General features: G+C 36.3%; 10 protein-coding genes across 15 annotated transcripts; 4 read left to right on the top strand and 6 right to left on the bottom strand.

Annotated features, from left to right (window-relative positions):
• The first annotated feature begins 228 nt into the window (after positions 1–228).
• AT1G56290 (CwfJ-like family protein) lies at positions 229–3,764 on the top strand. Its single transcript, NM_104508.2, has 8 exons — positions 229–342; positions 829–941; positions 1,031–1,318; positions 1,402–1,605; positions 1,685–1,849; positions 1,952–2,353; positions 2,492–2,574; positions 2,675–3,764. The coding sequence occupies exons 2-8, from the start codon at positions 906–908 to the stop codon at positions 3,573–3,575; spliced, it is 2,079 nt and encodes a 692-aa protein (NP_564716.1). The 5' UTR covers positions 229–342; positions 829–905; the 3' UTR covers positions 3,576–3,764.
• On the bottom strand, positions 2,990–5,390 carry AT1G56300 (Chaperone DnaJ-domain superfamily protein). Of its 2 annotated transcripts, none has more exons than NM_104509.4 (5): positions 5,022–5,390; positions 4,829–4,916; positions 4,626–4,696; positions 4,382–4,438; positions 2,990–4,129 (listed from the first exon to the last, which is right to left on the bottom strand). In NM_104509.4, the coding sequence occupies exons 1-5, from the start codon at positions 5,133–5,135 to the stop codon at positions 3,989–3,991; spliced, it is 471 nt and encodes a 156-aa protein (NP_564717.1). In that variant the 5' UTR covers positions 5,136–5,390; the 3' UTR covers positions 2,990–3,988. The 2 variants fall into 2 exon arrangements, with proteins under 2 accessions (NP_564717.1, NP_001322665.1); NM_001333776.1 differs by having other exon boundaries at positions 3,735–4,269.
• Positions 5,391–7,456: 2,066 nt separating this feature from the next.
• On the top strand, positions 7,457–10,618 carry AT1G56310 (Polynucleotidyl transferase, ribonuclease H-like superfamily protein; the record flags this gene model as incomplete). Of its 2 annotated transcripts, NM_001333777.1 has the most annotated exons (11): positions 7,457–7,538; positions 7,805–7,977; positions 8,052–8,742; positions 8,844–8,928; positions 9,039–9,126; positions 9,206–9,390; positions 9,462–9,594; positions 9,686–9,822; positions 9,930–10,004; positions 10,103–10,213; positions 10,415–10,618. In NM_001333777.1, the coding sequence occupies exons 2-11, from the start codon at positions 7,830–7,832 to the stop codon at positions 10,529–10,531; spliced, it is 1,770 nt and encodes a 589-aa protein (NP_001319254.1). In that variant the 5' UTR covers positions 7,457–7,538; positions 7,805–7,829. The 2 variants fall into 2 exon arrangements, with proteins under 2 accessions (NP_001319254.1, NP_176027.2); NM_104510.3 differs by lacking the exon at positions 7,457–7,538 and having other exon boundaries at positions 7,779–7,977; positions 10,415–10,531.
• AT1G56320 (uncharacterized protein) lies at positions 10,515–11,466 on the bottom strand. The gene is made up of 4 exons (NM_104511.4): positions 11,354–11,466; positions 11,193–11,272; positions 10,886–11,111; positions 10,515–10,801 (listed from the first exon to the last, which is right to left on the bottom strand). The coding sequence occupies exons 1-4, from the start codon at positions 11,424–11,426 to the stop codon at positions 10,689–10,691; spliced, it is 492 nt and encodes a 163-aa protein (NP_176028.1). The 5' UTR covers positions 11,427–11,466; the 3' UTR covers positions 10,515–10,688.
• A 1-nt stretch (position 11,467) lies between these two features.
• Positions 11,468–13,521, bottom strand: SAR1B (secretion-associated RAS 1B). The gene is made up of 3 exons (NM_104512.3): positions 13,317–13,521; positions 13,030–13,161; positions 11,468–12,132 (listed from the first exon to the last, which is right to left on the bottom strand). Exons 1-3 carry the CDS (start codon positions 13,443–13,445, stop codon positions 11,812–11,814), a joined length of 582 nt encoding a protein of 193 aa, NP_176029.1. The 5' UTR covers positions 13,446–13,521; the 3' UTR covers positions 11,468–11,811.
• A 1,010-nt stretch (positions 13,522–14,531) lies between these two features.
• Positions 14,532–17,676, bottom strand: CRT1a (calreticulin 1a). 2 transcript variants are annotated; one of them, NM_104513.5, is made up of 12 exons: positions 17,504–17,676; positions 17,000–17,107; positions 16,735–16,927; positions 16,295–16,658; positions 16,126–16,212; positions 15,984–16,041; positions 15,766–15,833; positions 15,586–15,681; positions 15,458–15,505; positions 15,336–15,365; positions 15,130–15,249; positions 14,532–15,037 (listed from the first exon to the last, which is right to left on the bottom strand). In NM_104513.5, the coding sequence occupies exons 1-12, from the start codon at positions 17,595–17,597 to the stop codon at positions 15,026–15,028; spliced, it is 1,278 nt and encodes a 425-aa protein (NP_176030.1). In that variant the 5' UTR covers positions 17,598–17,676; the 3' UTR covers positions 14,532–15,025. The 2 variants fall into 2 exon arrangements, with proteins under 2 accessions (NP_176030.1, NP_001031199.1); NM_001036122.2 differs by lacking the exon at positions 15,336–15,365 and having other exon boundaries at positions 14,847–15,037; positions 15,130–15,239; positions 17,504–17,626.
• A 283-nt stretch (positions 17,677–17,959) lies between these two features.
• AT1G56345 (Pseudouridine synthase family protein) lies at positions 17,960–19,485 on the bottom strand. 2 transcript variants are annotated; one of them, NM_104514.3, is made up of 2 exons: positions 19,100–19,485; positions 17,960–19,022 (listed from the first exon to the last, which is right to left on the bottom strand). In NM_104514.3, exons 1-2 carry the CDS (start codon positions 19,419–19,421, stop codon positions 18,376–18,378), a joined length of 969 nt encoding a protein of 322 aa, NP_176031.2. In that variant the 5' UTR covers positions 19,422–19,485; the 3' UTR covers positions 17,960–18,375. The 2 variants fall into 2 exon arrangements, with proteins under 2 accessions (NP_176031.2, NP_001322451.1); NM_001333778.1 differs by having other exon boundaries at positions 17,960–18,598; positions 19,100–19,428.
• Positions 19,486–19,709: 224 nt separating this feature from the next.
• Positions 19,710–23,014, top strand: AT1G56350 (Peptide chain release factor 2). The gene is made up of 7 exons (NM_104515.4): positions 19,710–20,208; positions 20,835–21,047; positions 21,230–21,331; positions 21,410–21,547; positions 22,007–22,311; positions 22,420–22,573; positions 22,659–23,014. The coding sequence occupies exons 1-7, from the start codon at positions 19,807–19,809 to the stop codon at positions 22,791–22,793; spliced, it is 1,449 nt and encodes a 482-aa protein (NP_176032.2). The 5' UTR covers positions 19,710–19,806; the 3' UTR covers positions 22,794–23,014.
• A 555-nt stretch (positions 23,015–23,569) lies between these two features.
• Positions 23,570–25,809, bottom strand: PAP6 (purple acid phosphatase 6; the record flags this gene model as incomplete). Its single annotated transcript, NM_104516.1, has 7 exons — positions 23,570–23,774; positions 23,859–24,201; positions 24,285–24,423; positions 24,508–24,734; positions 24,821–24,932; positions 25,033–25,251; positions 25,654–25,809. 7 exons carry the CDS (start codon positions 25,807–25,809, stop codon positions 23,570–23,572), a joined length of 1,401 nt encoding a protein of 466 aa, NP_176033.1.
• Positions 25,810–26,293: 484 nt separating this feature from the next.
• Positions 26,294–27,668, top strand: AT1G56380 (Mitochondrial transcription termination factor family protein; the record flags this gene model as incomplete). 2 transcript variants are annotated; one of them, NM_001160960.1, is made up of 3 exons in its annotated part: positions 26,294–26,331; positions 26,418–27,341; positions 27,431–27,668. In NM_001160960.1, the coding sequence occupies 3 exons, from the start codon at positions 26,294–26,296 to the stop codon at positions 27,666–27,668; spliced, it is 1,200 nt and encodes a 399-aa protein (NP_001154432.1). The 2 variants fall into 2 exon arrangements, with proteins under 2 accessions (NP_001154432.1, NP_176034.1); NM_104517.1 differs by lacking the exon at positions 26,294–26,331 and adding an exon at positions 26,341–26,345.
• Between the last annotated feature and the right edge of the window lie 249 nt (positions 27,669–27,917).

Here is a 27,917-nt window from a genome sequence, read left to right on the forward strand (position 1 = left end):
TTGTCTGGTATTATCGACTTTCAGAAATGATGGACCGGTTCTCGAATTTCCAAATCCCGGTCGTTTTTCTCTTCCGGTTTATAGTCGCAATTCGTTGTTTTCTTTGGTATTATCGGTTTTGCAGAAATTATGGACCGGTTATTGGATTCATATTCCCGGTTTTGTTGTGTGTTTGTCCGGTTTATAGTCCGGGTTCGTTGCTTTCTCTGAGTTTGTATTTCTTATGTTATTTATTTCTGGAGCCCTAAATTTATCAATCGAACAGAGCAAATCGTTTCCTTCTTCCGAACAGAGTTCATCATCCATCGCCGGAGTAGCTGTCTTCTTCTTCTTCTTTTTCCGGTAAGTTTCCTGAGAATTAGTTCTTTATTCTTCATTAACGAAGATAAAGGAGACATATTTGCTTAAGATTGCTCTCTGTTTCAATTCTCTAGTTTCTTAAATTCTCCAATTTGGTTCCAATCGAAGTACAGTATATTGGTCGTCGTGTTGCATTTCGATTGAAGTTTGTTTATGGGTTTTCTTAAGATCTCTCAATCAGTAGGGTTTAGAATCTATAGGATCAAATTTAGTTTCAAACTTTCAATCTCGTTGCTTTAAGCTTTAATAACATCTACCTAGTGACCTACAAGCTTAGCACTAGTAAAGTATGATCTTACTGATCAGAGGATTGTAATTTGTAAATATTGTGGCTGAGGTTTGCTTAGTCAAATAATGTGCTTGCATCTTGCTTTTGGTATTGCTGATTTTGTTGATCTCTGGATCTTGTTCTGTTTACAGTAGTATCATGGCTATGACATGGTCTAATTTGTTTTCTGTTTTGTGTAGGTTTGAAGTTTGCTTCGCTCTGCCTTTGAAGTCTGTTGATTATTTCTCCAACAGGACCTTGGACAGATATTGTTAATATGTTTTCTGGGATAAAGATCATACCTCGTGATGAGGTAAAGTTTCTAGTTTCATATGATCCTGAATTTTCTTTTGTGTTTATTCATCTTGGATTGAGTTTGATGTTATTTTTCTTTGCTATTAGGTGCATGATGATAGTTGGGAGGGGGAAAGAGAGAAATCTAAAGGTGGGAAGGATAGAAGAAGAAAGAACAAGGACGTAAATAGAAAGGAGCGTAGGGGAGAAGGAAGTAAGAGAGATGGGAAGAAGATTGCCAAGAGTGGAGATGGCGAGACCGTTGATGATGACTTGCTTGAAGGGGATATTGTTAGAAAGAAAATGGGTCTCGATTGGATGCTGCCGCCAACCCGAAAGGCTGATCCAAACCCTGCTTCAGATGTAGAGGATAAATTTGAAGAAAGTGCACCTGAGGTGAGGGAATTTTTATTTGAGAGTATCTTTCTAACAAGTCCGTATTAGATAGTTAAGTTAATGCTTTTTATTTTCTCTGCCAGGTAACTAAAGTTAACCCAAGGGAACTAAATCCTTATTTGAAAGAAAATGGAACCGGTTATCCAGAGGAAGAATCTGAGAAAAAACATGGTAAAGACCAGCTTTTACCTTCTTCGGTTGTTGGAGATGGGGGTGCAAGTTGGAGAATGAAAGCACTCAAGCGTGCGAAAGAACAGGCTGCGAGAGAAGGGCTAAGGCTTGAGGAGGTAAGTTTTGTATTGATTTACGATTAATATAGTCTCGTTGGTCTTTGAGTATTGCCTTATCATTTTGAGGGTTATGCAGGTTGCTGGCGAGCGATATGGTTCTCTTGGTAACCTTGTTGAGTCTGTCGCATCTCAAAGAGCAGCTCCATCTCGTGCCCATTTGAATGCCATAAATAATAGAAGAAGAGGGGAAAATGAAAAGAATGATTCAGAAAAAAAACCAAAAGAAAGAATTTCTGAGAAGGTACATGAACCGCTAATGTACTGTTTCATACTGGTTAGTACTGTTTCATACTGGGAATTATGACAGCTTATATTCTAACTTCGTGACGTATTTTATTTGAAGGGTAATAATCGGGAGTATTTGAAAGGTGAGTCGTTGAACCATCGTGTATTGAGAGCCCCCAAAACCGACCCTTCTTTATCCTGGGGAAAGAGAAAGAGCCAAACTCATAGAAACGAAGACTCGAAGCTGATATCTGAAGCTGCAGCTCACATGAATAAGTTTTCCAATGACGGAAATTTCATGAAGGAAATGCTTTCTAAGCAGAAGAATGTATCAGTGTCTCCCGTAGAGACTCGTGGAGATCACAGAAGTGATGTGGAGCAGGAAGCATTACCGTCAGAGACCAATAAGGATGACGAAGGGACTCTTCCGAGTATGGAAAATTTAAGTGTGAATAAACTGGCTGCTAAAGCCTTACAGCTCCGTATGAAGGGGAAACATGAAGAAGCCCAGAAAATTATGGTGAGACAATAACTTTGAAATTCCCAATCATTCACTTGCCTTGTGCCTGAGTCTTTTTTCTAACAGTTTTTCCTGAGTCTGATTAGTTGAGCTGTTTTTCCTGCTTACTTCTGAAGTGAATTCTCTTGATATTTACAGGAAGAAGCGGAAAGGCTGAAAGCAAAACAAGCTGTTGGAGACGATTCATCCAAAGACCACCACTCCATCAGAACCGCAGTGAGGTAAGTTTAGTTTACTTTTATTTCTGAGCTGTTTAGGGCGTTTCTTTTTTTTTTGTCAAATCGTTCTGATTTTAAAATGCCTCTTTTTCTTACTCATTAGATATCCTGTCAAAGATATGTCGGGTAGAAGGAAGAATGAAGATGATACGGATATGCATCTAGCCAAGAGCATAATGCAGAACAAACAGTACAAAACATCGAATCAAGCTGCTGATGATGAGTATGAATATGGAGACGCTCCAAGCAAAAAGTCCCGGAAGCGGGAATCGTCAAGTAACATTCCTGAAAAGGACAACCGTGTGAAACGTATTATGACCCAGCAAGAACGCTGTCTCTTCTGTTTTGAGAACCCAAAGCGGCCGAAACATTTAGTTGTGTCCATTGCCAACTTCACCTATCTGATGTTACCACAACATCAGCCCCTTGTCCAAGGCCATTGCTGTATCTTGCCAATGCAGCACGAGGCAGCCAGCAGAAGTGTTGACGACAATGTTTGGGACGAGATTCGTAATTTCAAAAAGTGTCTTATAATGATGTATGCAAAAGAAGGAAAAGACGCAGTGTTTCTGGAGACAGTGATTGGTTTGTCTCAGCAACGTCGCCACTGTTTGATCGAGTGTATCCCAATCCCCCAAGAGATAGCAAAAGAAGGTCCTTTATACTTCAAGAAGGCGATCGATGAAGCGGAAAGTGAATGGAGTCAGCACAATGCGAAGAAGCTCATAGACACTAGCGTGAAAGGTCTGAGGAACTCTATACCGAAGAATTTCCCTTACTTCCACGTTGAGTTTGGTTTAGACAAAGGGTTTGTTCACGTGATTGATGATGAACAACAGTTCAATAGCAATCTTGGACTAAATGTAATCAGAGGAATGCTCGAGTTACCAGAAGAAGATATGTATAGACGTAGAAGGCAGGAGTCGGTGGAGAGCCAGAAGAAGGCGGTTGCGACCTTTGCCCGCGAATGGGAACACTTTGATTGGACGAAACAGCTTGATTAATAACATCTATGGCTTGCTCGGTAATGTCATGTTTTTTTTCAACACAAGCATTTTTCGGATGACATTGCTCTAGTAAAGAATGTTTGTTTGACCATTGTTTGTCTTTAAATGTGTAGCTATATATGTTGAGATCAGGATGATATCGATAATGGTCCAATCAAAAGCTTTAAGAGTTGATTATAAAGTTACCACATGAAAGTAAACTTGATTTGCAACAATACATGAATAATTTTCGAATCTTTAAAATCAACCAAATCATGAGAGATACATTAGTGATTGGGGCATGTGGGATTCCAAAGATTCTACCTAGTTCTAGTTGGTTTTCACAGATAATTTATTTTATGGTCTAGACAATTGAACATGGAATTGAAATTTTGATACAACACGACACTCATACACAAAAGAAGTAAGCCTTAACGCATCGCAGCACTACTCCTCGAGATATTGACACGTGGTCTTTTGTTGCCCTTTGGATTATTGTTACAGTCATAGCTCACGCCATCTCCACCAACCATATCCGTGAACATTCGTTGCAAGTCTTCCAAGCTCTCTCCCTATTCATCAAAACCGAACCAAACCGGTTCGTTAAAACTAATATCCAAAAGGACCAAAACTAATCTAAAAATGTACATAACCAGAAGATTATTTCCTGGTTCATGTTGGTTTACACATTGTTGAGCAAATCTTTCTTCAACTAATCGTGGACGCCAAAATTGAATTTACCAAACAATTCTAACCGGTCAAAATCCAAATCATATATACAAATTGACTAAACAATTATAACCGGTAAACAGAACAGGGCATACCGCGTCTTTGACATTGTTCATCATTGAGATCATCTCTTGCATGAAATCACAGAAGTCCTAAATCACAACAATTGGGTCAAATTCAGAAACTTAAATATGAGATGAAGAAAATAGTAAATTCGTAAATTAAATTTGAGCTGTTAATAAAATATATCATCAATATTGCCAAGTTTTTGCAAATCACTAAACGACGTCGTGATTAAGCTCTCCTAAAGCTAAAAAATCAAAGAAATGTGTTACGAACATCGTCATCATCTTCATGAGGATCATATAGTCCAACATCGTACATTGACCTCTTATTCTCATCATTCAAAACTGTAAGAAAAAAAAAAAACAGATCATGAACAGTTTCGTTATTGTTACGTGAGACGGACGTTAAAAAAAAGAACGACAATAATTAACGGACGTTAATAAGAAGATATTTTTGAAAACAAAATGTGAAATTACCAGAATAGGCTTCCTGGATTTGTTGAAACCGACGTTTAGCTTCTCCGGCGACTCCAGGATTTCGAGCATATCTATCCGGATGCCATTTCTTCACCAAAAACACCAAAATTCTCAGATTTACAACAAAAATTCTCCGATCAAAGACAAAAAAAATCTGACGGCGATTGAATAGAGTCATTCAGAGAGTAAGTACCATAGCTAGCTTACGATAAGCAGTGCGGATATCGGAAACAGAGGCATCTTTACGAATCCCGAGAATGGTGTAGTAGCTAGATCTGACGTTAGATCCTCCACCTTCGCACGCCATTTTCGAAACTGATGGCTCCTCCGTCTCCGTCGCACTACGAATTCAAAGATTTGAAGTGTTTCTCTGTTCTCAGACGTTAATGTCACAGCATCGGAAATTTGTAAATCGTAAGAAGAAAAATATTCAGAGAGTTGAGAGAGGGAATGGTTTTTGTGGATGGAGAAGAGAATGAAACAAAAATATCTTTGTAGGAGAGAGATGGAAGGAAACTTCGAGAGAGGGTTTGATATTTTTTTTTCAATTTAAGATATTTTATGATATTACATGTCACATGTTCGTTTGATTTATTGTTAGTGGGTGTGTGAGAGACTTTTTAAGGCCCATTGAAGCCCAAATCTAAGATTAATTTCTGGGTTTTTTTTTTTTCTCAAATTAATTTCTGGTTTATTAGTAGTGTAAAGTTACAAAAAGTTTATGAAGTAACGCGATAACTCAAATTAGTTATACATTGTGGATGCAATAGCCAAATAAACGAAAGTGAAAATGAAATGTTTGAAAGGCTAATTTTTAAATTGTAGATGATTTATACGTCAACTTCACATATGACTATTTTATATATAAACTAAATATTAACAAGTCGTTTGAGACGTAAAATGCGTTGATTAGGCTAAAAAGATAGACGTAGAATGCGTTGACTAGGCTGAAAAGATATGCCGCTATATTTGTTTGGACATTCTATTTTATGTTCGCATTTGGTTCGGATTTATTTGGATTCAAATAATTCAGAGAGGAGAGTTTATTATTCATTCGGATTTCATGACTATTTCGTTCGATTTCGGTTCAGATAAGTATCAGATATAGAACAGTTTCAGATCGATTTAATGGAAAAATAATTAAAAATTATTCAATTTAAATAAAAATTTAGTTTAATCTTACTAAATTTTGTAATTATATGTATCATTTTATTAAATATAACTAAAAGTTTTTGGCTATCTAGGTTTATTTTTGATATTTGTTATAAAATTCGCAAAAAATGACATGCTTTTGCTGGTTATGACATGATCATGTATAAGCTGGAAATCATTCAACTTCTTATTTTGGTTTGAAAAATGTAAATTGTAGGGCAACCAACAAATCATGTGCAACCTTTAAAGCCGTTGATTTGATAATAATATGAAATAAGATGTCCATTTTCAGAGTTGCAACAACATTGAAAAAAATTAAACAATAATAAGATGGAAAAAAAACTCACATAATTCTCAGAAGTGAATTTAAAACGTGTAAACAGATTCTCTATCAAACTTGTTTTCAGAGGATAAATGCACTTTCTTAAGATTGCCTAAACTCTCGATAGATATAACGAATAGATACCTTGAGATATCACTTATATCCAAAAAGGTTGTTGTTATACAAAAGTTCTTAAAGAAATCAACCTATTAAGAAAATAAAGGTTAGGGGTTCTACCGGATTTCTTTCTTTTCATTTCTTCCAATTTCGTTTTTCTCCTAACACATAGTTGGTCTCTGTATTGTAGCGTGAACTGGCAACATAGATATTGTGTTCATAGCATCGGATTTACTTCTTTGTTAACTGATCACCACTACACTCCCAACCCCCTCGTCAAAATCAGTATATGAATGATCAAACTCTAGCCTATAACAATACGGATATTTTGATGTTGATTTCATGGAAAAGTTGTATGTATGAAAGAGTGTCATCAACTACATAGCATTGAGCCAGTTTTCTCTAGTGGCGACTACTCTATCTCCCACCGCTGTAATATATAGGATATATCAGTTAGAGCAATTTTTTTTATAGTTTTGTATATTCTCGGCTGACTATATAATCTAAACAAGATCTCGCGAGAGTATATTAGCTCATCTCTACCACTATCACTATCACTGTCACTATCACTATTACTATCACTATCAACTATAACTTTAAATATCTATGTCTAATCAAACTACATATATATGTAGATCCATGCATTTCTAAGTTTGAATTGTTTCTATGCCAAAAAAAAAAAAAAAAATTGGTTAATGTTTGACAAAACGACTGTTCACAGCCTCTCTATGGTAGTTGAACATATACCATATACTTTTTGTTTAGATAAAACATATGTAATAACAAATTTAGGTAAACCTACTCTTGATCTTAGCTAGGTTTGAGCAAAGCATTTCATTTCAACAACGTACAATAATACAATCACGAAATGAAATGACACTCGCATTTGGGCCTTCCGCTTTTTACCTGTAGGCCTTTAGCCTTAGCCCGTTAAGGGCTTTGCTAAATATTGTAAAATACAAAAGTACCCTCAAAGATTAGATCGATTTTCATTTGAAACCTAGATAAACGGAGTCAACAGACGGAGTTTTGCCGTTAAGAGGGAAGACACAGTCCTCTCACAACTCTTCCACTTCTCTCTTTCCTACAAATTTCTCGTTCCTCCGACCTCTCTCGCCGGTAAGTCAATTTTCCGGTGAGAAAATGATTAAATCTTCCTGAAATGTATAATAAAATCCTCTTTGTGCCATACACTTGTGTTTTTAGTAACTGCTTTATCCCAAAAACTCTGGAATTTTGACTTTCATAGCTCATTCACTCATTTTTGTTTTTATCTGAATTTGGTTCAAAGTTTCGTTTTTTATTAGCAGAAGTCATCTCTAACTACTTAATTTGGTGAAGATGATCTTTTTCTTACTTTAACATGTTTATCTTTGTACAAACAGGAAATTGTGTAGCATTTGTCTATAAATGGGTTTGGATTCTAAAGAAGCTGATTTGGAGGTAATAAGAGATGAGAAATCTGAAGCAAACACTGTGTGTTTACATGCGTTTTCAGATTTAACCTATGTGTCTCCTGTTGTGTTCTTATACCTACTCAAAGAATGCTATAAACATGGTAAATCCTTGCTTTACTTCTTTTTCAAGTTCTCAATTTGTTTTCTAGTTTAAGTAAATGAATGGGTATTTCAGGTAGCTTGAAGGCAACAAAAAAGTTCCAAGCTTTACAGTATCAAGTTCATCGAGTTCTAGCTAATAAACCTCAACCAGGACCTGCTACTTTCATTATTAATTGTCTCACTTTACTTCCTTTATTTGGGGTATATGGTGAAGGCTTTAGTCATTTAGTTATATCAGCTCTTCGCCGCTTCTTTAAAACAGTATCTGAACCAACTAGTGAAGAAGATATTTGTTTGGCGAGAAAGCTAGCTGCTCAGTTCTTCCTTGCTACTGTTGGTGGATCTTTAACTTATGATGAGAAGGTTATGGTGCATACTCTTAGAGTGTTTGATGTGAGGTTAACTAGTATCGATGAAGCCTTGTCTATCTCGGAAGTTTGGCAGAGATATGGGTTTGCTTGTGGAAATGCGTTTCTGGAACAATACATTTCTGACTTGATCAAGTCGAAATCTTTCATGACGGCTGTGACTCTGTTAGAGCATTTCTCTTTCCGTTTCCCTGGAGAAACTTTTCTTCAACAAATGGTTGAGGATAAAAATTTCCAAGCTGCAGAGAGATGGGCTACCTTCATGGGAAGGCCAAGTTTATGCATTCTTGTTCAAGAGTATGGCTCAAGGAATATGCTAAAGCAGGCCTATAATATCATAAATAAGAACTATCTACAGCATGACTTTCCCGAATTGTATCACAAGTGTAAAGAAAGGTTGTTGCAGTCTCTATTGCTTCTCATTTGTAAACAGTGTACAGCAGGGTACATATACAAAATTAACACTAAACGATGACCTTTTCCCAATTGATTGGCAGTGCTCTGAAGGTTCTAGCAGAAAAAGCATGTTGGGATGTTGCTGAAATTAAGACAAAAGGTGATAGACAGCTTCTGAAGTATCTGGTAAGCACTTGTTGTACATATAATCAATGTCTAAAGACATTTTTCATTTTCCTAGGTTGATATTTTCTGTATCACCGTCTGTTTTGCTGAAATTTTGGTTTGGTTTTAAGGTATACTTGGCAGTGGAAGCTGGATACTTGGAGAAGGTTGATGAACTGTGCGATCGATATTCACTTCAAGGGCTGCCAAAAGCACGAGGTATATATTGCTGCACGGAACCATGCCTAGTGTTTCAAAACTATACGACGCTTACAGTGGTATTCTTTATTTTGTTCAGAGGCTGAGGTTGCTTTTGTTGAAAAAAGCTTTCTGCGTCTCAACGATCTAGCTGTAGAAGATGTAGTTTGGGTTGATGAAGTCAACGAGTTGAGAAAAGCAACTTCTTTTCTTGAAGGATGTAGAGTTGTGGGTATTGACTGTGAATGGAAACCTAATTATATTAAAGGCAGTAAACAGAACAAGGTAACAACTCGTAGTCTCTTCTCATTCCTTACATGCCATAGTATTCTTACCGTTGTTGTTCTTGTTTTCAGGTTTCAATCATGCAAATTGGATCTGATACCAAAATTTTCATATTGGACTTGATAAAGCTTTACAATGACGCCTCTGAAATTCTGGACAACTGCCTTAGTCACATTTTGCAATCGAAGAGTACATTAAAGCTCGGTATATATGAAATCTATCTTCTTCTTTTTTTTGCCTGCCTTATTAAGAGTCTCTCTGACTGAGGATTACCCTGATCATAAATTATCCTCAGGTTACAATTTTCAATGTGACATCAAGCAGTTGGCGCTTTCATATGGGGATTTGAAATGTTTCGAGCGATACGACATGTTGCTAGACATTCAAAATGTTTTTAATGAACCATTTGGTGGTTTAGCAGGACTAACGAAGGTGAGCTCTTCTTTTGTGACTAGCTCTTAATATTACATCCGAGTCACACCATTTCAATAGGAATATCTTAACATCATTTCTTGTTCGATCTCTTTGTTCTGTATCAGAAAATATTGGGAGTGTCTTTGAACAAAACAAGACGCAATAGCGACTGGGAACAAAGGCCTTTGAGCCAGAATCAGGTATATAATCGTATTCATTATCTGTTTACCTAGAACCTCGAGAAAAAAACTGTTGGAGAACGTAATTGTTGAATCTGATATTTAACTGAATTGTGCAGCTTGAGTATGCTGCTCTTGATGCTGCAGTGTTGATTCACATATTTCGCCATGTTCGCGATCATCCTCCACATGACAGTAGTTCAGAGACAACCCAGTGGAAATCTCACATTGTAAGTACCTCTTATAAAAGCCCTTATCTTTCATCTGATAATTCAAGACGATAAATCTTTAGGCTTCAAAGCGTACTTAGAAATATGAGTTTGACAATATCTTAACCAGTGGACCATTTTTGGGGTGATATGTGATTTGAGTGGCCTTTGGTCTGAATGTTAGAAGTGAACTTGGAATCTAACATGAGAGTATTTGTGCAGGTCTCTCACATGGAGAGCCCAAAGAAGTTGAAGAAGAAGACGCCTAAGAGCAATCCCACGCAAACATCAGCCTCGACATTTAACAAGCCATCAGACAATTGGAACAAATGGAGCTAGTGTAAATATTTGCTCAAACTCTAAAATATTTAGGATTTATGTAGGGATTTGCGTTGAAAAGATGAAAAAGAAATATTTGTTTCAGAGTAACAAAAAAAGAAATCTTAATGAGGGGGAATCTCATTTACATAATCTTGTATGATCTGTGAAAGTATCTTCACAGGATCAGTGGTACAAACCCGAGAACTAGTACAATGAACAGTCCAGGCAGCTTTTTCCCTGCCTTGCCGAAATAGAGTCCTTGAGCATAGTCTCCCACATTGAAGTTTCCTGTATATTCAAACTCAAGTCAAGTTTATGTTTCATGGTTATGTGTAAAGATGAAAAGTTAGGGGGTATTTCATGGTTACAAACCTCGTGTGAAAGAGGAGCTGCAGCCACCACGGAGGGCGTTCCTTACATCTCTCGGGGTAGCACGATTGTAAAACACGAAATCAGACATGACACTATTAATGCATGTAAGCACAAGTTCTGTTTCTGCAGAACAAGGACCGTTGCAGAATCTGTCTGTTTCCTCAGGTGGAACCTTGAATTCACCTTGTTGGTTTAGTCTGAACGCCTCATTACATCCTCTGTAGAGCTGCAAAAAATCAAGAAAAGAAACTATTGTCAAAAAGTGTTTTCCTTTTACTTAAGGGGTTTCGACATCGATCATACTAACCAGATTATTGTTAAAACAGAACGCGGCTCTCTGAACCAAAATCCCCGCGCCCCCGATGATACCACCAGCCTGCGCATTTACTGCATCAACAATCTCAAACCAAATAAACTTAATGAGTGTTTGAACAAAGAGAATCTAAGACTTGGAAAACCAAAGTGCACCTGAATGTCTCTGACTATCAAAGAGCAACACTGCATAGAGTAGCCAAAGTCTTGACACCTTTGGAACATTCATGGCTTAGGGAGAGAAATAAGCAGAGAGAGATTGATTGTTGAATCGATTTGAATTTGGGTTTATGTAGGGCACACGTTAATATAAAGTGAGAATATGTTCAAAAAAGTTGGTGGTCTAACTTGGGAATAATGTTCAATGAAACATAAGCAGTTGACAAAAATGTGGACAAGAGAAATGAATAAGTTTGGAAATGCAAGCCACCAAACTTATGTTCCACACAGAAAACAACAAAAAGAACAAATATGAGAAAAAAGTGTTCTCAAGTCTTCTAAGGGAAGGATGTGACATCGTCAATCACAAATCTTTTAGCTCGAAATAGACAAATTGTACGGAAAATCTTCTTGGGTTTGGTTTGAAAATATGATAAAAGACTTGACGTCTGTCTTTAGTTGATGTACTGAGAGAGCCATTTGAATCCCTCGCCATAACCCATTTTACGGACAATGCTGCACATGAAGACCTCAAGTGGGCGAACACCAGAGTCTCCGAGCGTCACTTTGCCCTTACCGGTGGTGAAGTTAGTGAGACCCAAGTGATACCTCAGTTCGTCTTCAGAAGCTGCATAAGGGATATCAATCTTGTTCCCAAGAATCAGAAACGGGACAGTTGCAAGGGCTTCATCCGAGAGAAGAGCATCAAGCTCTCTTTTTGACTCTGCAAATCTTTCTTTGTCATAAGCATCCACAAGGTAGACAACAGCATCAACCTTTATACAACAAAAAAAAAAAGAGTTTCTATCAGCAAAGAGAATACATTTGATTAAAGACAATACTAGATCCTAACATGCTAACAAAACAATTAGATCCACGCAAACATACTTCTAGTTCGCTCTACACTACTCATAGCCATATTTTATATCACTGATATGAAAATATTCCAGTTTGATAACACCATAAACTCTAGGTCAATACGATAAACAACTCTGGTACGATATACATTGGCTCAATGCCTACAATCATATCAGATACATTCTAATGTCACCAGAGAAATAAAATTACCAAGAAGTTCGTCCCCAACATAATTCATAGGTCCAAAACATAACTCCACTAACTGGCTAGAACTAAGGTAAAAATTACTAAAACTTTCTTCATAAAATTGGTAATTTGTACCATTGAAACATCATCTTGAAGCAAATTCATGCGTAATTAGATTGTGATGGAAAAAAAGAAACTTCCATCAAAACTTCTATTAGCATGACAAGTGCCATCTACAATCATTAAAGGTCTAAAATTTAAGAATATTTGCAACAGAAACAAACAACAAATGTTATGGTTTTAGTTTTAGCTACTAAACAAACACCTTCAAGTAAAAGAAAAGAGTTCGATGAATCCTATAAGGGTAAGTGAACATTTATACAAAGATTCAAGCATTGGTTTTCGATTTGCATCTTCTAATAGGATTATGATCTAATAAAGAAACTCCCATCTAAGCTTCTATCAGCAATGCCAACAACAAATCATTAAAAGTCTAAACTTTAAGAATACTTGGAGTTAAAACAAGGAACAAATATATAGCTCGATGAATCCGATAAAACACCGCGCTTTTTCGATATTCATCTTCCAAAAGGATTACTAAAAGGAGAATGTAGAAAGAGAGATTTAACCTTGGCATAGTAATCTTTCCAAACCCTACGAGCAATCTGATGACCACCCAAATCAAAAGCCTTGAACTTGATTTTTCCAATGCTAAGTTCTTCAGACGTTGGATGTTGCGTCGGCTGATGCTGAACTAATCTCTAATCAAACACCACCAACACCAAATTCACACAAACACAGACAAAAAATGTCAGATCTCAATTTTTACAAATAATTTCTCATCAAAAGCAATGCATAGAAGGCATGAATCGATAGATCTACCAAAAAAATGAGAATTCGAAGAAACTAATCAAACCTCGTCTTTGAGCATGTGAAGTAATGTAGTTTTGCCAGCATTATCGAGACCGAGAAACAAGATCTTTGCTTCTTTTTGCCATAACCCTAACGAAGCTAAGATTCCGTAGAACCAATCGAACAAGAACATGGTTTCGTGATTTCGTCTTCTTCTTCTTCACTGATCTCGATCTTCTTCGTTTCGATTCGAAACGCGAATGTGAAATTGCCTAAACGAAAATAAATTATATTAGGAACCACACGTGGCCGATGATCGAGCTGGTGTAGTGACGTGGCGTCATATGAGTGGAAGGTTGATGTCATTGAAAGCCAACCTGGACCATCAGATCTACTAATTTATTAACCAGCGGCTGTGATAATTTTATGTTTTCTGACATTTTTAAAATAAGCTAATATCTAGCCTATTCGGTTTATATGCTTAAACCGATCCATGATTTCATTCGGTTACTGATTTCGTTTGCTTTGCAACTCCCAAACCGATAATTTTAAGGCAATTCTAAAAGTAAGACATATCACGTTTTATTTTAGTTTCAAAAATATTATTTATAAATATTTTTTCCAGTAATAACACATTGAATTTTTAGGTTTGGGAATTTTTGCATTTTTTCCCCCACCAATTTTTGAGATGTTTTAGTTGAATATGGTTGGCAAACATGCATAACTAAAAAAATAACAACGGATTTAACATTTTTTTTAGTTCTTTTGGTTTTCAGCTCATAATTTATTATGTCTAAAAAACAATACCAAAAGTTTGGAATTTACAATTATAACGGATTTGCAACAAAAAAATTTGACAAGCCAAAACAGATTTGTGAAAAGTTTATGAAACAATGGGAGTGTTAAAAGTGGCTTCACTATTAATTTGAATTTCTGATCTTATCATGACTATTTCTGTTTCAAAATATAGGATGTTTTTAGAGTGTTTGTTTTGTTTCAAAATATATAATGTTTGACAACTTTCTATGCAACTTTAAATATATTGGATATTTTATGACTGTATTTTGCAGTATTTTTTATATTTGGTTGAGTTTTAAAATAAAATATTAAATGATAGTATGAATATAAAAAAAATTCTTACAATGTGTTATTCTAAAACAGGTTGCAAACTTCATAAATATTATTCCATGTGTTTAAAATAACATTTATATTTACTATTTAAATTCTTTCAAGTTTGCAACCTGTTATCTATCTATCAAGCAACTTAACTTAGTGGATGAATAAAATACATTTTAATATCAATATTTTACACCAGCTATAGTCTATACAATAGTAAATATATCCATCCAACATTTACTACTTGAGAATGTCAGTAGACATACTTAAAACTTAAAAGTACCAATTAGCTATTAGGATATGTAATCATGGCTTGACGATCCAGTCTTGAGCTGAACTTGCAAAAGATTGTTGGTTGAGACTTTGGAGAGAATGAAATATACTTACGTGATGATGCACTGTCATGGAATTTTATTAAGCTTACGTTTTGTCTCCATTAGTTCCATTATTTCCTTTTTACTAATTGTGAATTGGTAAAGAGAAGGAGAAAGTCAGGATTTTCTCAAAGTCTAAAACAAAGTTACCACAACCATTTCACCATAATAATAGCTAAAAAGTTCTACATTCCAACCAAACTAGAGCTAAAGAATTCCTTTTAAAAGAAAAGTTTAAAAGAACAATTAAGACTCTGAAAACTTTTTAATCCTCCACCTTTGCTTAGAGCTCGTCCTGTAATCAAATCATAATCACAGAGTTAGTCATACAGCCCAATGTTTGCATATATTTTTGGAGTTTATGTTGAAAAGAGGTTAGACACATACATGGGCGGCATCGGTTTCCTCGGCTTCCTTGGTTTCCTCGGCCTCCTTGGTTTCCTCAGACTTTGATTCATTGTCTGAGTCATCTCCTTCATTGTCATCATCTTCTGCTTCTTCCTCAGCCTGTAGGATAAAACAAATTTATATATCAGAGCCTTGACAGAAACAGAGTTTAATTATATACATTGTAAAACCCCAGAGATTCTTACGTCGGATTCAGCAGGAGCATCCTTTGATTCCTGGTAAAACAAAGAAACATACAACAAGTTGTTGATTACTACTTGACTTATTTGCAATTAGACTAGATTTTTGGGTGGAGGATGGTTATTACCTCTTCCTCTCTCTTCTTCTCAGCTTCGTCAAATGCTGCTTTCTCCGCCTGTAAAACCAGACTGGATCATTAGCTATGACTCATTAACCACGATAAACCAAGCAAAGAGCAACGATTGATAAACTTACATCCTTGTGCTTTCCCCAGGTTTCCTCGGCCAACTTCTTAGCGTACTCTGGGTCATCGCTGACCAAGACATTGTCGAACAAGGAACCAGATTTCACCTACCAAAACAATCATGTGTTTAGTTTCAAACATATACCATTATGAAAGACAAAAATGTTTCAGTGATAAGATATTCTTATTACCTGCCACAACTCAACTCCAACATACTTCAATTTGGGGAAGACATAGAGTTCTGGGTCATCCTTGAATTCTGTGTCAAATTGATATACTTAGACTTACTACTTATCAGATATTATCTCAGGGAAACAAAAATCTTACAATAAATACTACTGTTACATCCATAACTATCAGAATCTCAAACTCTATTTCAGGTGAATATAAATACGGATTCCTAAATTACCAGGGTTGTCGATCATTGGAGCCTTCCACTTGCCCTTGTAAGCGGGGTTCTTAATTTTCTACAGAACAATACAACAACCGTGAGAGGAATGAAGATAAAATGACCATCTTAAATACTCTGTTCAAGAGCAAAACCAACAAACCTTGGGCTTCCATTCACCATTGTACTCGGGGTTGGGAATGGTAGGGGCAGTCCACTCACCATCTTCTTCATCATCCCAGTCCTCAGGCTATAAACAAAGGATCAAAATCAAAACCTCGAGACGATAAATCAGATTTGGTTTTGCATCAATGCAAGAAAAAAATTCAAACCTTCTTTGCGTCAGTGTCTGGAATCTCCTTTGGGATGTCATCATATCCCGCTGGCTTAGTGTCTTCTGGATCTGGAATGTACTCTTTGTCATCCCAGTCCTCAGGCTTCTTAGCACTTGGATCCTTAATCTTCTTTGCTGGGAGAAGATCCCAGTCAGAGTAAAGGCTACCAGTTTGCTTCTCAACATTATCAATCAAAATACTGTAAGTAGCATCTGGACGGAGGACGAAGGTGTACACGTGAGTAAGCTGATCAGTCTCACATGGGACCTCCTTCTTGATCAAATGGTTGGTTCCATTGTAAGTAAGGATAGCATGTACTTTCTTAGTGCTGTAGCCACAAATATCTGGCCCAAACATAATGCTGCAGATAAAAAAAGAAAGATAAGCCTGGTGTTTGAATGTTTGAAGTTTGATATGAAAGTAACCGAAAAACACACCTGTAAGGAGTGTCTCCTCCGAATTTCGTCTGGTCAACATCATCACTTAGCAACTTCATGTAGCCACCACCACAGTCAAGCTTCTGCTCATGCTTGACAGAGAATTGGAAGACTAAGGTCTTATCCTTGTTGCTAAACTCAGGGAATTCAGCTGATATAGCGTAGAATCTGTAGTCCTCGCTAGTTTGGATACCTGCAAGAGAGTTATAATTGACATGAGAATATGAATCAGTGAATCAACATCATCACTGGTCATGAAACATACCTTTATCGTTAGCATCACCAGACCAATTTCCAGCTGTGTGTTTCCATTCCCCAGCAGTATTATCATCTTTCTTCCAGTCAGATTTTACCCATCTCTTCTCCCATCCATCTTTAGAACATGGATACAACAAAGGACACAGAACAATAGATATATCAGACGAGAAATCGGAATTCAAAACTTCTCACAGGTACGATTGCAAATGATATGGATTCAAAGGCTTGATCATTCGATAAGCAATCATACTAGTATCAAGCACGTAAAAAATTTCGTAATTACACGAACGCCAACACAATCTAGCGGCCATTGCTTGATCGTCATCGATCAGAATTTCGAAATCGAAGAATCAAAGTAAATCCAGAATCGAAAAATTCTATAGATCTATAACAATCATAACGATATCAAGAAAATTTCATCGAATTGATCACAAATGGAATCATAAAACAATGCATCGATCAAATTGAAACTAAGAATCTAGATAAGAGATTGAGAGAGAAATGTAGATACCTTCGAATTTCTCCTCGAAGATAACTTCAGCAGAGACGATCACCACGAGAGCGAAAAGAATCAAAGAGATGAATTTAGGGTTTAGTTTCGCCATTGCTAAAAACTCAGATCGGAGCTTCACACGAAAACAAAAGAGTTTTTGAAAATATATACCGAGAGTAGTTGCAAGTGAAGTGGTAGCTGACGTGGGTTAATGATCTGTCATATTTATATCCACGTTAACCAATTAGTTAAATACACGCCAGATTTGCGTGTCATGATAATGACGTGGCTGATGGTCACTGGACAAAACCACGAATTTGGAGTCGAATGAGCGCATGAGTTTACACGTGAGAGAGTAAAGTGGGCGTGGGTAATAGTAGCCGTCAGATTCGAACTTTTTTTTTTTTATCTACAAAATCCTTTTATTTATTTATTTATTGAGAGTCTTGATAGTTTTTCTTAAGACTATTGAAGGGCTTAACTGATTTCCATTGGTTTGTTTATTCTTCACTGACCTTTGTCACAACAAACATAAAACTGGTGACAATGAAACAAAAGAAAAATCATAGAAGCCTAGCACAAGTTGTTGCTGCAGACTTCGTATGAGAAACACATTGTGCTATCGAGAGTTCAGCGCAAAAATGGACTATCATATTGTGTAGTTTACAAAAAGAAAGGACGAGAAAACAAAAGCAAACAGAGGATTGTATTCAATGTACTTCCTTCTTGCCAATGTTTTTGTATTGAGCTACACAAATTCCCCGCGCATTTTCGGAAACAAATCTTCCATCTTTGACACTGAAGAAATGAGATTCTGGAAAACAAATTGTTAAACAAAGGTCAAAATCTTCACACTAACCATTCAACTCTATCCCTTAACCGTTACATTTTCAATCTCCGGCTGCCCAATACGGAAGAGGAGCTCGAATAACAATAGAATCACCCGTAACCGGATGATCTAACGATAAACACTCAGCGTGAAGCTCATGCCCCTCAAATGTTCTTCCATTCCACTCATACACTCCATGATACTTAACATCTCCTCTAATAGGAATCCCAAGATACTGACAATGTAACCTAATCTGATGCGTCCTCCCACTTCGCGGAAACGCCCTAACCACAACAACAACATCATCATCATCTCCACCACAACTCAATTCCCTCTCCCCCTCAGCAACAATCACATGATTCACATCTTCCAGTTCACAAGATTCGTTTTTCACACTGTTTACAGATACAACTTCAAACGTTGTCTCCATATCTCTAACAAAAGATCCACCAGGTAAAACTCTACCAACGTCTAACGCAGCGTAAACCCGCCAAGCTCCGTGTTTCGACCGTCCATGACCTGAACTAACCGTGACCCTCCTCCAATTTGGAGATGAACCAATACAAAGAGCAATGTATGATTTACGAATCTTATGTTCTGTGAATGCCTTAACAAGCTTAGCAGCGACTTTATGTGACTTAGTAATAATCATTACACCACTAGTATCACGATCTAATCTATTCGCTAAATGATACTCACTCGAAGAATCTGAAAATCGAATTAGATTTTAGATTCAGTAACATTGAGAATTGACGAAGGAAATTAGTTATTTTAGATTCACTCACCAAGAACAATTTGAGGAGCAGAGCGAAGAACAGCTTCACAATAAACACCTTTTGGTTTATTCACAGCCATTAGGTATTCGTCTTCGTATAGTATATCGTCTCTTGTAAGATTGAAGAGACTTGATTTTGATGAAGCTTCCATTGCTCTTCTGAGTTCAATGTCTTTGGAGATTGGAGGTGGAGGAGCTGATATGGGTTTTGGGTAATTGAGATTGAGTTCAGAGGTAGCTTCCATGGCTTTGATTGGGATTGCAAAATAGGGTTTTGTGATTATTGAATTTGCAGAGAAGGTGAAGGAGAAGAAGTTTCGAAGCAGGGACATTTGTATGTACGTCTTCTTTCTCTAACCTTTTTAAGTTATACGTTTATAAACACTAACCGAACCGATCCGAACCAAAATAGTACTTAATTAAAAACACCGTACCATATATATGGTTTGAGTGTAACTTATATCGGATAAACCGAATCCGAATCAAATCGAAAACACACTGATACTCGAATTCGAATCGAAACCGTACCAAACCATCCATTTGGGTACCACTATAATAAACCGAACGACTCCGAACCAAAAGCTGGATTGAGCCGAATTTTAATCCGAATTCGAAAAACCGAAAAATTTATACGACTTCGTTTCTCATAAACCACAAACCCTAACTATTAAAAAGAATCGAAAAAATCAAAGTTCTGAACTTCTGATCAATTTCGATATGTTATCGTTAATCATCAGAAGGTCTCGAAGCAGATTCATCATCCATGGAATCAAAATTTCTTGTAACTCTCTGTCGGCTGTAGATTCAAGTTCTTCAGTTTTGGTTTCTAGAAGAACCTTCAGTTCAACACCTGCGTTAAGCTATTTTGGATTCAATTATGGAAAAATCTCTAATTTGAATCAGAGATTTGGTAATTACGCTTATTCTGGGAGTAGTTTCGCTTCCAGTACTCGATCATTGAGCTCAGAAGCTGTAGCTGTGGCAGCGACTTGTGATGGACTTACTGTGGAACGAATTATAGCTAATCAGTGGCCGATTTTAGATGAGAATGAAGGTGATTGGAAGAGTCACGCTGCAGCAATTGCACAGTCTATTCAAGTCATCAAGAGACGATTACAGGTAAATTTCATTTACAAGCTTTGCATTGTTACACACTTATGAGTTTCTTCTCTGATAGTGTGATTGTGCGAATACTCAAATCATCTCTTGAGAATACATATACAGAGTTGTGTGTATGTAAGTATGTATGTGTGTGTGACTAGAGTTAGCATTTGCCTTTGCTTTAGCTACATATATAATATTCATGATTTAGATATATATTATATATAGGCATATTCACAAATGAATCTTTTATATGTTTGGATTTCAGAATTTGCCTGAATCTTGGCTATTTTATACGTTACACAGATACACTAAAAGTACAGTATTGAAGTTTACCTGATCGTGTGTGTATGACTTCTTTTGGTTATGTGTGCGTGTATGTATGAAATTTCACTTGAAATGTGTGTGTATGTATGATTAGAATTAGATGTATAGGCATAAACACATTTGAATCATTTTATGTTTGAATTTTAGACTTTGCCTAAATCGTGGATTTGTACTTTTAGATATATAGGAACACATTGAATATTTATATGTTTGAGTTTTAGACTCTGCTTGAATCTTGGCATTTATCTCTATTACATAGACAGATACACGATCGGGGTTTACATATAATTTTTACTCTTGTTTTATGATTTTGGCAGTGGAAGAAACTCTTGGTGAGGCTGAAAGTTTTATCTGCAGAGTTGAACAAGTCTGATCTTTGGGATGATCCAACTCATGCTGGTAAGATAAGCCGGGAGCACGGCTCGCTTACGGGAAAAATGAAAGGAGTTATGACATTTGAGAGAGAGCTTCTTGAACACATTGACATGTTGAAACTCGCTAAAGAGGAGAACGATTCAGAGTTAGAATCGGTGGGAGTTTTAGCACTCATTTCTCAAACTCTAGGCATGTTTTCTTTTTCTGTTTCTGTTTCTCTAGGTATGATTAACCCGAAAGTTTCGGGTTTGTAGTTTATAGGGGAACTACTTGAGAACAAAATGGTCAGTATTGCTTCATTGTAAGATTGCTAACCATTTGTTTTTATCTGGTGCAGGAAACTTTAAAGGCATTGATAGATATGAGAAGGGTGTCAAAAGAGAAAGAACTCGAGGCTTTATTATCTGCGGATAATGATCCTTGTTCTTGTTATATCGAGGTGACTCTCGAAGACAATATGTATGAGATTGTTCTGTCTCTGACTTCATATTATAAAGCTGGAAGGTTTGTTGAATAGGTTCAAGCTGGAGCTGGAGGAACAGAGAGCAATGATTGGGCAGCTATGGTAATGGAAATGTACAAAACATGGGCTCAACGACGCAAATTTTCAGTCACTGTGGTTGATGAAGCTCCTGGGGAGATAGCAGGAATCAAGGTTTGATTTTATTTTCCTTCATGTAGAAATTGAATCATGCATTTTGTATTAGAGGAATCTGATAGTATCCGAACCGGTTAACTTTTGTTTATTCACTTCAGCTAGAACTACACATCATAGAGAGATCTAGACAATCCCGGATACCACTCAACTTGTTCAGTCCCATTGTCTTTAGAACATGTTATATCTCTAGCTAACCGAGTCAACTATATTTGCTGAGCTATCTAATTTAGCTTCCATTGTAAACCAGCTAGGCTAATTTCAATGCTCCTCTGCTCTAGACTAAACCAAAAATTATCAAAATGACATCCATAAGCGTTGGCTGATTGGCTCACATATAGAGCAAAATGTGTAGTTTATCCATTATTCACTGCTAAAATCTCATGTTCTGTTTAGTGCAATTGGTCAAATCTATAATATTGAACCATTGGCTAACGATTGATCCAATGTCTTGAACAGCGTGCTACAATCAAAGTGAACGGTGAATACGCATACGGATACGCCAAAGCAGAAGTTGGAGTACATAGGCTGGTGCGTATATCCCCGTTTGACAGTGGAAAACGGAGACACACTTCGTTTGCGGCAGTTGCGGTGATTCCAATTCTAGGTGATGGGTCCACCCGTGTGGAGATCAATGACTCCGATCTCCGGATTGAGCGGTTCCGTTCTGGAGGAGCCGGTGGGCAGCACGCTAACACGACAGACAGTGCTGTTAGAATCGTTCACATACCAACTGGCATAACAGCAACTTGTCAGAATGAAAGGTCTGTATTCAAAGTCTCAATTTTTCTATTATTTTTCTTACACTCTTCTTATTCTTATACTAAATTTGGTGTTTGGTTTGTTTGTCAATCCCTGATTTTGGTATGCAGGTCACAACATAGTAACAAGGCTTCAGCAATGGCAGTACTACAATCACGGTTAGACCAACTGGAAATGGCTCGTCAGACAGCAATGAACGCTCAACATACACAATCACTAACAGAGATCAGCTGGGGAAACCAGATACGAACTTATGTTCTCCATGTATGTAGATACCGATCCACACATTTTCCGTTGCAATTTGAGTTTACATGACAATAATCTGAGTAATTATTCTTTGCTTTTGTAGCCATACAGAATGGTGAAGGATCTGCGAACCAACTACGAGGTCTCTGATCCTGACTCGGTTCTTGAAGGAGACTTAGATGGTTTCATCTTGAGCTTCTTATCTTCTTCTTTAGACAAAGATGATCCTGAACATTAGTTTATAGATGTTGACATGATTGTCTCAAGAGAGTTCTACTTATGTTTACTTGAAACGTCTTTTTATTACTAAACTCCGAAAGGACTTAGGGGGGGTTATTGAACGTAGGATTTTTATTGAATCTGAAAGAAATTAGAATTCTATTTAAATCTTGTGCTATTCAATTGAATGGTTTTATAATTCTACTAAATTCTACTGTTATTCAATTGATTGAATTTGTAATTCTATTAAATTCTACTGTTATTCAATATTAAAATTGTTTTAATGCTAATGTGATTTGATTAGAATTTAATAGAAATCAAAGGAAAAAACGTGAAGAAACAAATCCCACCTTTTATGGTGTGATTTGGATAGAATTTTTCAAACTTTTCATTTTCCACCTTTTAAGATGAACTCATTCATTGTTTTTAAATTGGCTTAAATAAAATATATATACAGTATTCCGATATTACTTCTAGCATCTGTAACTACTTTTGTTAAATACTGATTTAAAGATTTGTAATCCACAAAACCATGAAATACTATTATCTGTTTTCCTTTTGTTTGGTCCGAAAATTATGTGGACTTAAGTTGTAAAATAATTTCAGTTCACTCGAGATAAACTGCGATGAATTTGTTCAAAACGGAACAAACTTTATGAAAATCCAAACAAACTTTATTGAAATCCAACAACATAAGCTAAAAAAATACCAAATATCCAAACAGAAAACCAAATAATTGCTAACATAATAAATCGTCTAAAGAAAGATACAAATCCTCGACAACTAAGAAGAAACTTAGGCCCTAATGTTGCTGGAAACTATTTCCTCCACCGGAAAGAAGTGTCTGTTATGCAACATAATAGAGTCAGCGGCGACAGGCTCGTTGTCTTGGTTCCTATGCCATGTGTACTGCGCGTGAGTCCTATTCATAATCTCTAAAACCGCATGGCCAAAACTCGCCTCTCTATATGCTGAGTAACTCGGTTGTGGATCCACGAAACTACATCAACCAAGACACACAAATGTTAGTTTCACATCACCAAAACAACAAAATATTATTTAAAAAGTTGTTTACTCTCTTTACCTGTTTGCAATTCCTTCAATGTTTCCTCCATCTCCGATAGTAATGTAAATAGGAGCATTAGGATCTTTCACAGGAGAGCTCAAGCCATTGGTGATGTTGTACTTAATATTGGAGATACGTTCAGATCTCTCATAGGCATGGACATGACCAGACAAAACCAAATCAACCTTGCTGTTAACGAGCCACGACTCAAACATAACTCTCATGCTCTCACCTTCCATGTAATGATAGTTATTACTGTTGTACCACGGAGAGTGAACAATGACAATCAACCATGGAGTCTCTTCTCTGTTCACATTCTTTAGCTCTTGCTCAAGCCAAATGTATTGAGGCGTGTATTTTCCTGAAATGAGATAACTTGTTATATAAGAAAACTCAATGGCATTCAAATATATTTGATTTTTCATGTGTTTGTTAATTAATTACCGTAGGCCGAGTAAGAAGAGAGGACGATGATGTGAGCAGAAGCACGTCTCACTGAGTACCAAAGAGGAGAAGTGCTTTGTGAAGCTTTGTAGGCGTTAGGGTAACGGTGAGTGTAGGGCTTGAATGCGTGAGGCTCACCCTAGTAAGATGTAAGTTGGTTAAATAAACTACTAAACCAAATAACAAAAAGACAGATTATAAAGAGTTATTATGTGAATCTTACAATGTTTGGAACAAAATCAATTTCATGATTCCCGGCAGCAAAGATGAAGGGCTGGTAAGCAGCACAAGGCTCCATAAATCTTCCCCAAGTATCCCACTTTCTCTGGTCATGATTCGGGTGGTCGTCTGCATATGACAAGTCTCCAGCAAAGAGAACAGCTTGGCCTTTAGGGTTTGACATGTAATGATACAATGTCTCATTAGAAGCATAAGTCTGTCCAAGATCACCTACATAACAAAATATATAAGAACAATTTAAAATCTCAAATATCATATATAATTTTTGAAAGGTCTATAAAACAAAAAAAATGTACCAATGATGCCGAATGTGTATGGAACATCGGGTCCGATCTTTGGAGGAGTAGTGAAGGAGAATTGTCTAACGGATTTATCGGTACCAACCTCATAGATGTACTTGGTATCGTACTGCCATGTAGATAAAAGTATAGAAACTTTAGAAAAATATTTCTTAAATAAATGTGATGTGTTAATTAAATAACAAATTTAAGGTATAGAAAGTACAAACCTCGAGTCCCTTAATTGTGGCGTGATGGAGAAATCCTGAACTATAGTCATAGAATCTGTAAGATTTAGTGGAGGCATGAGCTCTCTTTTTCGCTGGCTTTACGTCACTACCATTAGTAGCGATCCAGTAGGTAACAACGTTAGAACCAGCGAGATTCAACGGTGTGACCCACGAGACAATCATGCCACGTCCATCATGGTCTCCTTGAGTCAGATGAACCTAAAAAAGACCATATAAAAAATTATCAATATGAATCTTATAGCAAACGAAAAAAATCTTATAGCTTGCATTTGGTCACGATATAAACAATAAGCCATCAGGTAACTCATTTTAAGAAAACACACATTATTAACACACAATGACACAAAAAAACGATAATAGTGTTTTGTAGAACGAAACTGGTGGTGGGTGTTTACGTTATCATAAGAAATATAATTGCTAAATGTTAAAACGCTAAGAAACTCTTCAAAGGTTGGGTAATTGGGTTAAGATTTTATTTTTAAAGTAATCGAGTGCTAATTATTTTTCTTTAAAAACTTAAAACAAAATTTCTGTATCTAAGCTCTAAAATAACAAAGAATTTTTTTATGATCTAAGTTAATTAACATGAGAAAATCATACCTGTTCAGGAGTGTTGTAGCCACCAGGAGAAGGGAAAGTGTCGAGAGACATTTCGATCGATGGTAAAGCTTGGCGGACAAATTTACTTGTTATTCCACCATTGATTACAGTAGTGATGCTTAAGAACAAGAAGGCAAATATGACCAGATTCTTCATGTTTAGTGATTTTTTCTTCTTGCTTTAAGATTTCTGAGGTCGTGAATTATGATTAATGACGTGAAGTCTATATATAGATTAATAAATGTGGTATTTTTAAAACAGAAAAGAAGAGATAAAATCGATTTTTAAGGAATATACTAGTACAAAAAGATTTTGTTCCCTATATTAGTTACGAATATCATTGATATTTTGATTAAATATAATTTAGTTTGCTAATTTCAATTTTTTTTTTAAGAAAAAGATTTTTTAAATGATGGTTGAAAATTTATTATCTTATTAATTCACTTATTAATTCAAACACTTGTTGCGCATTACACGTTTATTTTGTCAAAAGTCAAAACCCTAAAACATGTTTATTTTGTCTCCCGCCTCTTCCATTTTTGGTTCTTTGGGATTTTGTTTTGTTTTGTAAGTTAACGAAGAGAGAAGCAGATTCATAAATAGTCATTCATAATTGTGTTTAAAAGGCTTTGTCATTGTCATGTATTCTCTAATTCTTCTTGGAAAAAGATCTACCGAGTTGCAAAAATGGCGTAATATGAAAGCTTCAGTGAACTTGTGCAAAACGTAATCTCTGTTTTCTCCAATTCATTCTCCTCTGTTAGTGCTGATGATGTGATCCCTAGAGATGCTCAAAAAGAGCCGAAATTAACGGTCTCTTACCTTGTTGATTCAGTGGGTATACCGATAAAATTCGCAGAATCAATCTTGAAGGAAGTCAGCTCAAAGGACAAGTGCAATCCCAATTCTGTTCTGAATCTTCTAAGAAGTTATGATTTCACAGATTCTCAGATATCAAGCATCATTACGACTGATCCAGAATTACTTATGGAAGATGCTGAGAATTCCCTTTGTCCCAAGCTTAAGTTTTTGGAGTCCAGAGAAATTTTAAGCTCTAGGCTCAATGACATTGTTACTAGAGTTCCGAAAATCTTGAGGATGGAAGAGGAAAAATCTATGATCACATACTATGACTTTGTCAAAACCATTACACTAACGAGTTCGCGTTCGGACTTCTATAAGGTTTGCGAACTTTATCCATATATTGAAAGTTCTATTAGGAAGGTTATTGAGATGGGTTTTGATCCTTTCGCCCCAAAAATTTTCGATGCTACGGTCGTTGTTTGCACATTAAGCAACGAAACATTAGAAGAAAGAGTCAATATCTATAAAACGTTAGGCTTTGATGTCAGAGATGTATGGGAAATGTTCAAGAAGTGTCCTACTTTTCTGAATATCTCGGAGAAGAAGATAACTCAGAGTTTCGAAACATTGAAGAAGTGTGGACTTGTCGAAGAAGAAGTCATCTCTATGTTCCAGAAGTCTCCACAATGTATTGATTTTTCAGAGCTGGATATAACTCAGAATTTTGAATTCTTGAAGGGATGTGGATTAGTCGAAGAAGAGGTCCTCTCTATGTTCAAGAGGTATCCGCAATGTATTGGTTTTTCAGAGAAAAAAATATTGAACGCGGTTGAAACATTTTTAGGCCAAGGGTTCAGCAAAGATGAGGTCATGATGATGGTCAAGTGCTATCCTCCATGTCTTAATTTATCAGCAGAGTCAATTAAGAGGAAGACTGATTTTCTTGTCAAGAAAATGAATTGGCCACGAGAAGTCGAGAAGGCGTGGTTTCGATCCCTGTGGTACTTGAATTCAGCATGGAGAAAATGATTGTACCGAGGTGCAATGTTATCAAAGCTCTTACGTCCAAAAGATTGCTCAAAACTGAAGTCTCTTCAATGTTTTCTGTCTTGATATGTCCCGATGAGGTGTTTCTTGAAAGGTATGTGAGTAAGCATGATGATCAAGAACTTGTCGATGAGTTGATGTCTATCTTCACCAAAGATCAGTAATTGTTTTCGTTTTTGAATTTTTTATTTTCGTTTGTATTTTTTATCTAATATTCTATTAAATTTAATTTTCTTCTGTTAATTATTTTACTTAAATAGAATTAAATATAAAATAGGTATTTGGTCCTTTATTCTAGTAAACCACAATGTTAGGGTGTTTTTTTTTTAAGTTATTTTTCTCTATATTTGGGTTAAACTAGATAAATTTCAGTTTTTTATTGTTTATTTTTGTTTTGGTCTAAAGTTTTTTAT

The sequence above is a fragment of the Arabidopsis thaliana genome, assembly GCF_000001735.4.
Source record: "Arabidopsis thaliana chromosome 1 sequence".
NCBI lineage: Eukaryota > Viridiplantae > Streptophyta > Magnoliopsida > Brassicales > Brassicaceae > Arabidopsis > Arabidopsis thaliana.

Excerpts from the sequence above, each read along its gene's own strand:
- CRT1a (NM_104513.5), bottom strand. The coding sequence starts at position 17,597 with ATGGCGAAACTAAACCCTAAATTCATCTCTTTGATTCTTTTCGCTCTC. Across the intron at positions 16,213-16,294 it reads CAGACACTGACGCAAAGAAG|CCTGAGGACTGGGATGATGA; the intron begins GTTTGAATTTTT and ends CTTTGTTTATAG. Across the intron at positions 15,506-15,585 it reads CCTGGGGAAAGCACAAGGAT|GCGGAGAAAGCAGCATTTGA; the intron begins GTAAGTTTATCA and ends CTGGTTTTACAG.
- AT1G56350 (NM_104515.4), top strand. The coding sequence starts at position 19,807 with ATGTTATCGTTAATCATCAGAAGGTCTCGAAGCAGATTCATCATCCAT. Across the intron at positions 20,209-20,834 it reads TCATCAAGAGACGATTACAG|TGGAAGAAACTCTTGGTGAG; the intron begins GTAAATTTCATT and ends TGATTTTGGCAG. Across the intron at positions 21,332-21,409 it reads CTTGTTCTTGTTATATCGAG|GTTCAAGCTGGAGCTGGAGG; the intron begins GTGACTCTCGAA and ends TTTGTTGAATAG.
- AT1G56300 (NM_104509.4), bottom strand. The coding sequence starts at position 5,135 with ATGGCGTGCGAAGGTGGAGGATCTAACGTCAGATCTAGCTACTACACC. Across the intron at positions 4,439-4,625 it reads CTCATGAAGATGATGACGAT|GACTTCTGTGATTTCATGCA; the intron begins GTTCGTAACACA and ends GTTGTGATTTAG. Across the intron at positions 4,130-4,381 it reads TGAACAATGTCAAAGACGCG|GGAGAGAGCTTGGAAGACTT; the intron begins GTATGCCCTGTT and ends TTTGATGAATAG.
- AT1G56290 (NM_104508.2), top strand. The coding sequence starts at position 906 with ATGTTTTCTGGGATAAAGATCATACCTCGTGATGAG. Across the intron at positions 942-1,030 it reads AGATCATACCTCGTGATGAG|GTGCATGATGATAGTTGGGA; the intron begins GTAAAGTTTCTA and ends CTTTGCTATTAG. Across the intron at positions 1,850-1,951 it reads AAGAAAGAATTTCTGAGAAG|GGTAATAATCGGGAGTATTT; the intron begins GTACATGAACCG and ends TTTTATTTGAAG.
- SAR1B (NM_104512.3), bottom strand. The coding sequence starts at position 13,445 with ATGTTCTTGTTCGATTGGTTCTACGGAATCTTAGCTTCGTTAGGGTTA. Across the intron at positions 13,162-13,316 it reads TTCACATGCTCAAAGACGAG|AGATTAGTTCAGCATCAGCC; the intron begins GTTTGATTAGTT and ends GTGTTTGATTAG. Across the intron at positions 12,133-13,029 it reads GGAAAGATTACTATGCCAAG|GTTGATGCTGTTGTCTACCT; the intron begins GTTAAATCTCTC and ends TGTTGTATAAAG.
- AT1G56345 (NM_104514.3), bottom strand. The coding sequence starts at position 19,421 with ATGTCCCTGCTTCGAAACTTCTTCTCCTTCACCTTCTCTGCAAATTCA. Across the intron at positions 19,023-19,099 it reads TGCTCCTCAAATTGTTCTTG|ATTCTTCGAGTGAGTATCAT; the intron begins GTGAGTGAATCT and ends TTCGATTTTCAG.
- AT1G56320 (NM_104511.4), bottom strand. The coding sequence starts at position 11,426 with ATGAATGTTCCAAAGGTGTCAAGACTTTGGCTACTCTATGCAGTGTTG. Across the intron at positions 11,273-11,353 it reads TGATAGTCAGAGACATTCAG|TAAATGCGCAGGCTGGTGGT; the intron begins GTGCACTTTGGT and ends TTGTTGATGCAG. Across the intron at positions 11,112-11,192 it reads TCTGTTTTAACAATAATCTG|CTCTACAGAGGATGTAATGA; the intron begins GTTAGTATGATC and ends GATTTTTTGCAG.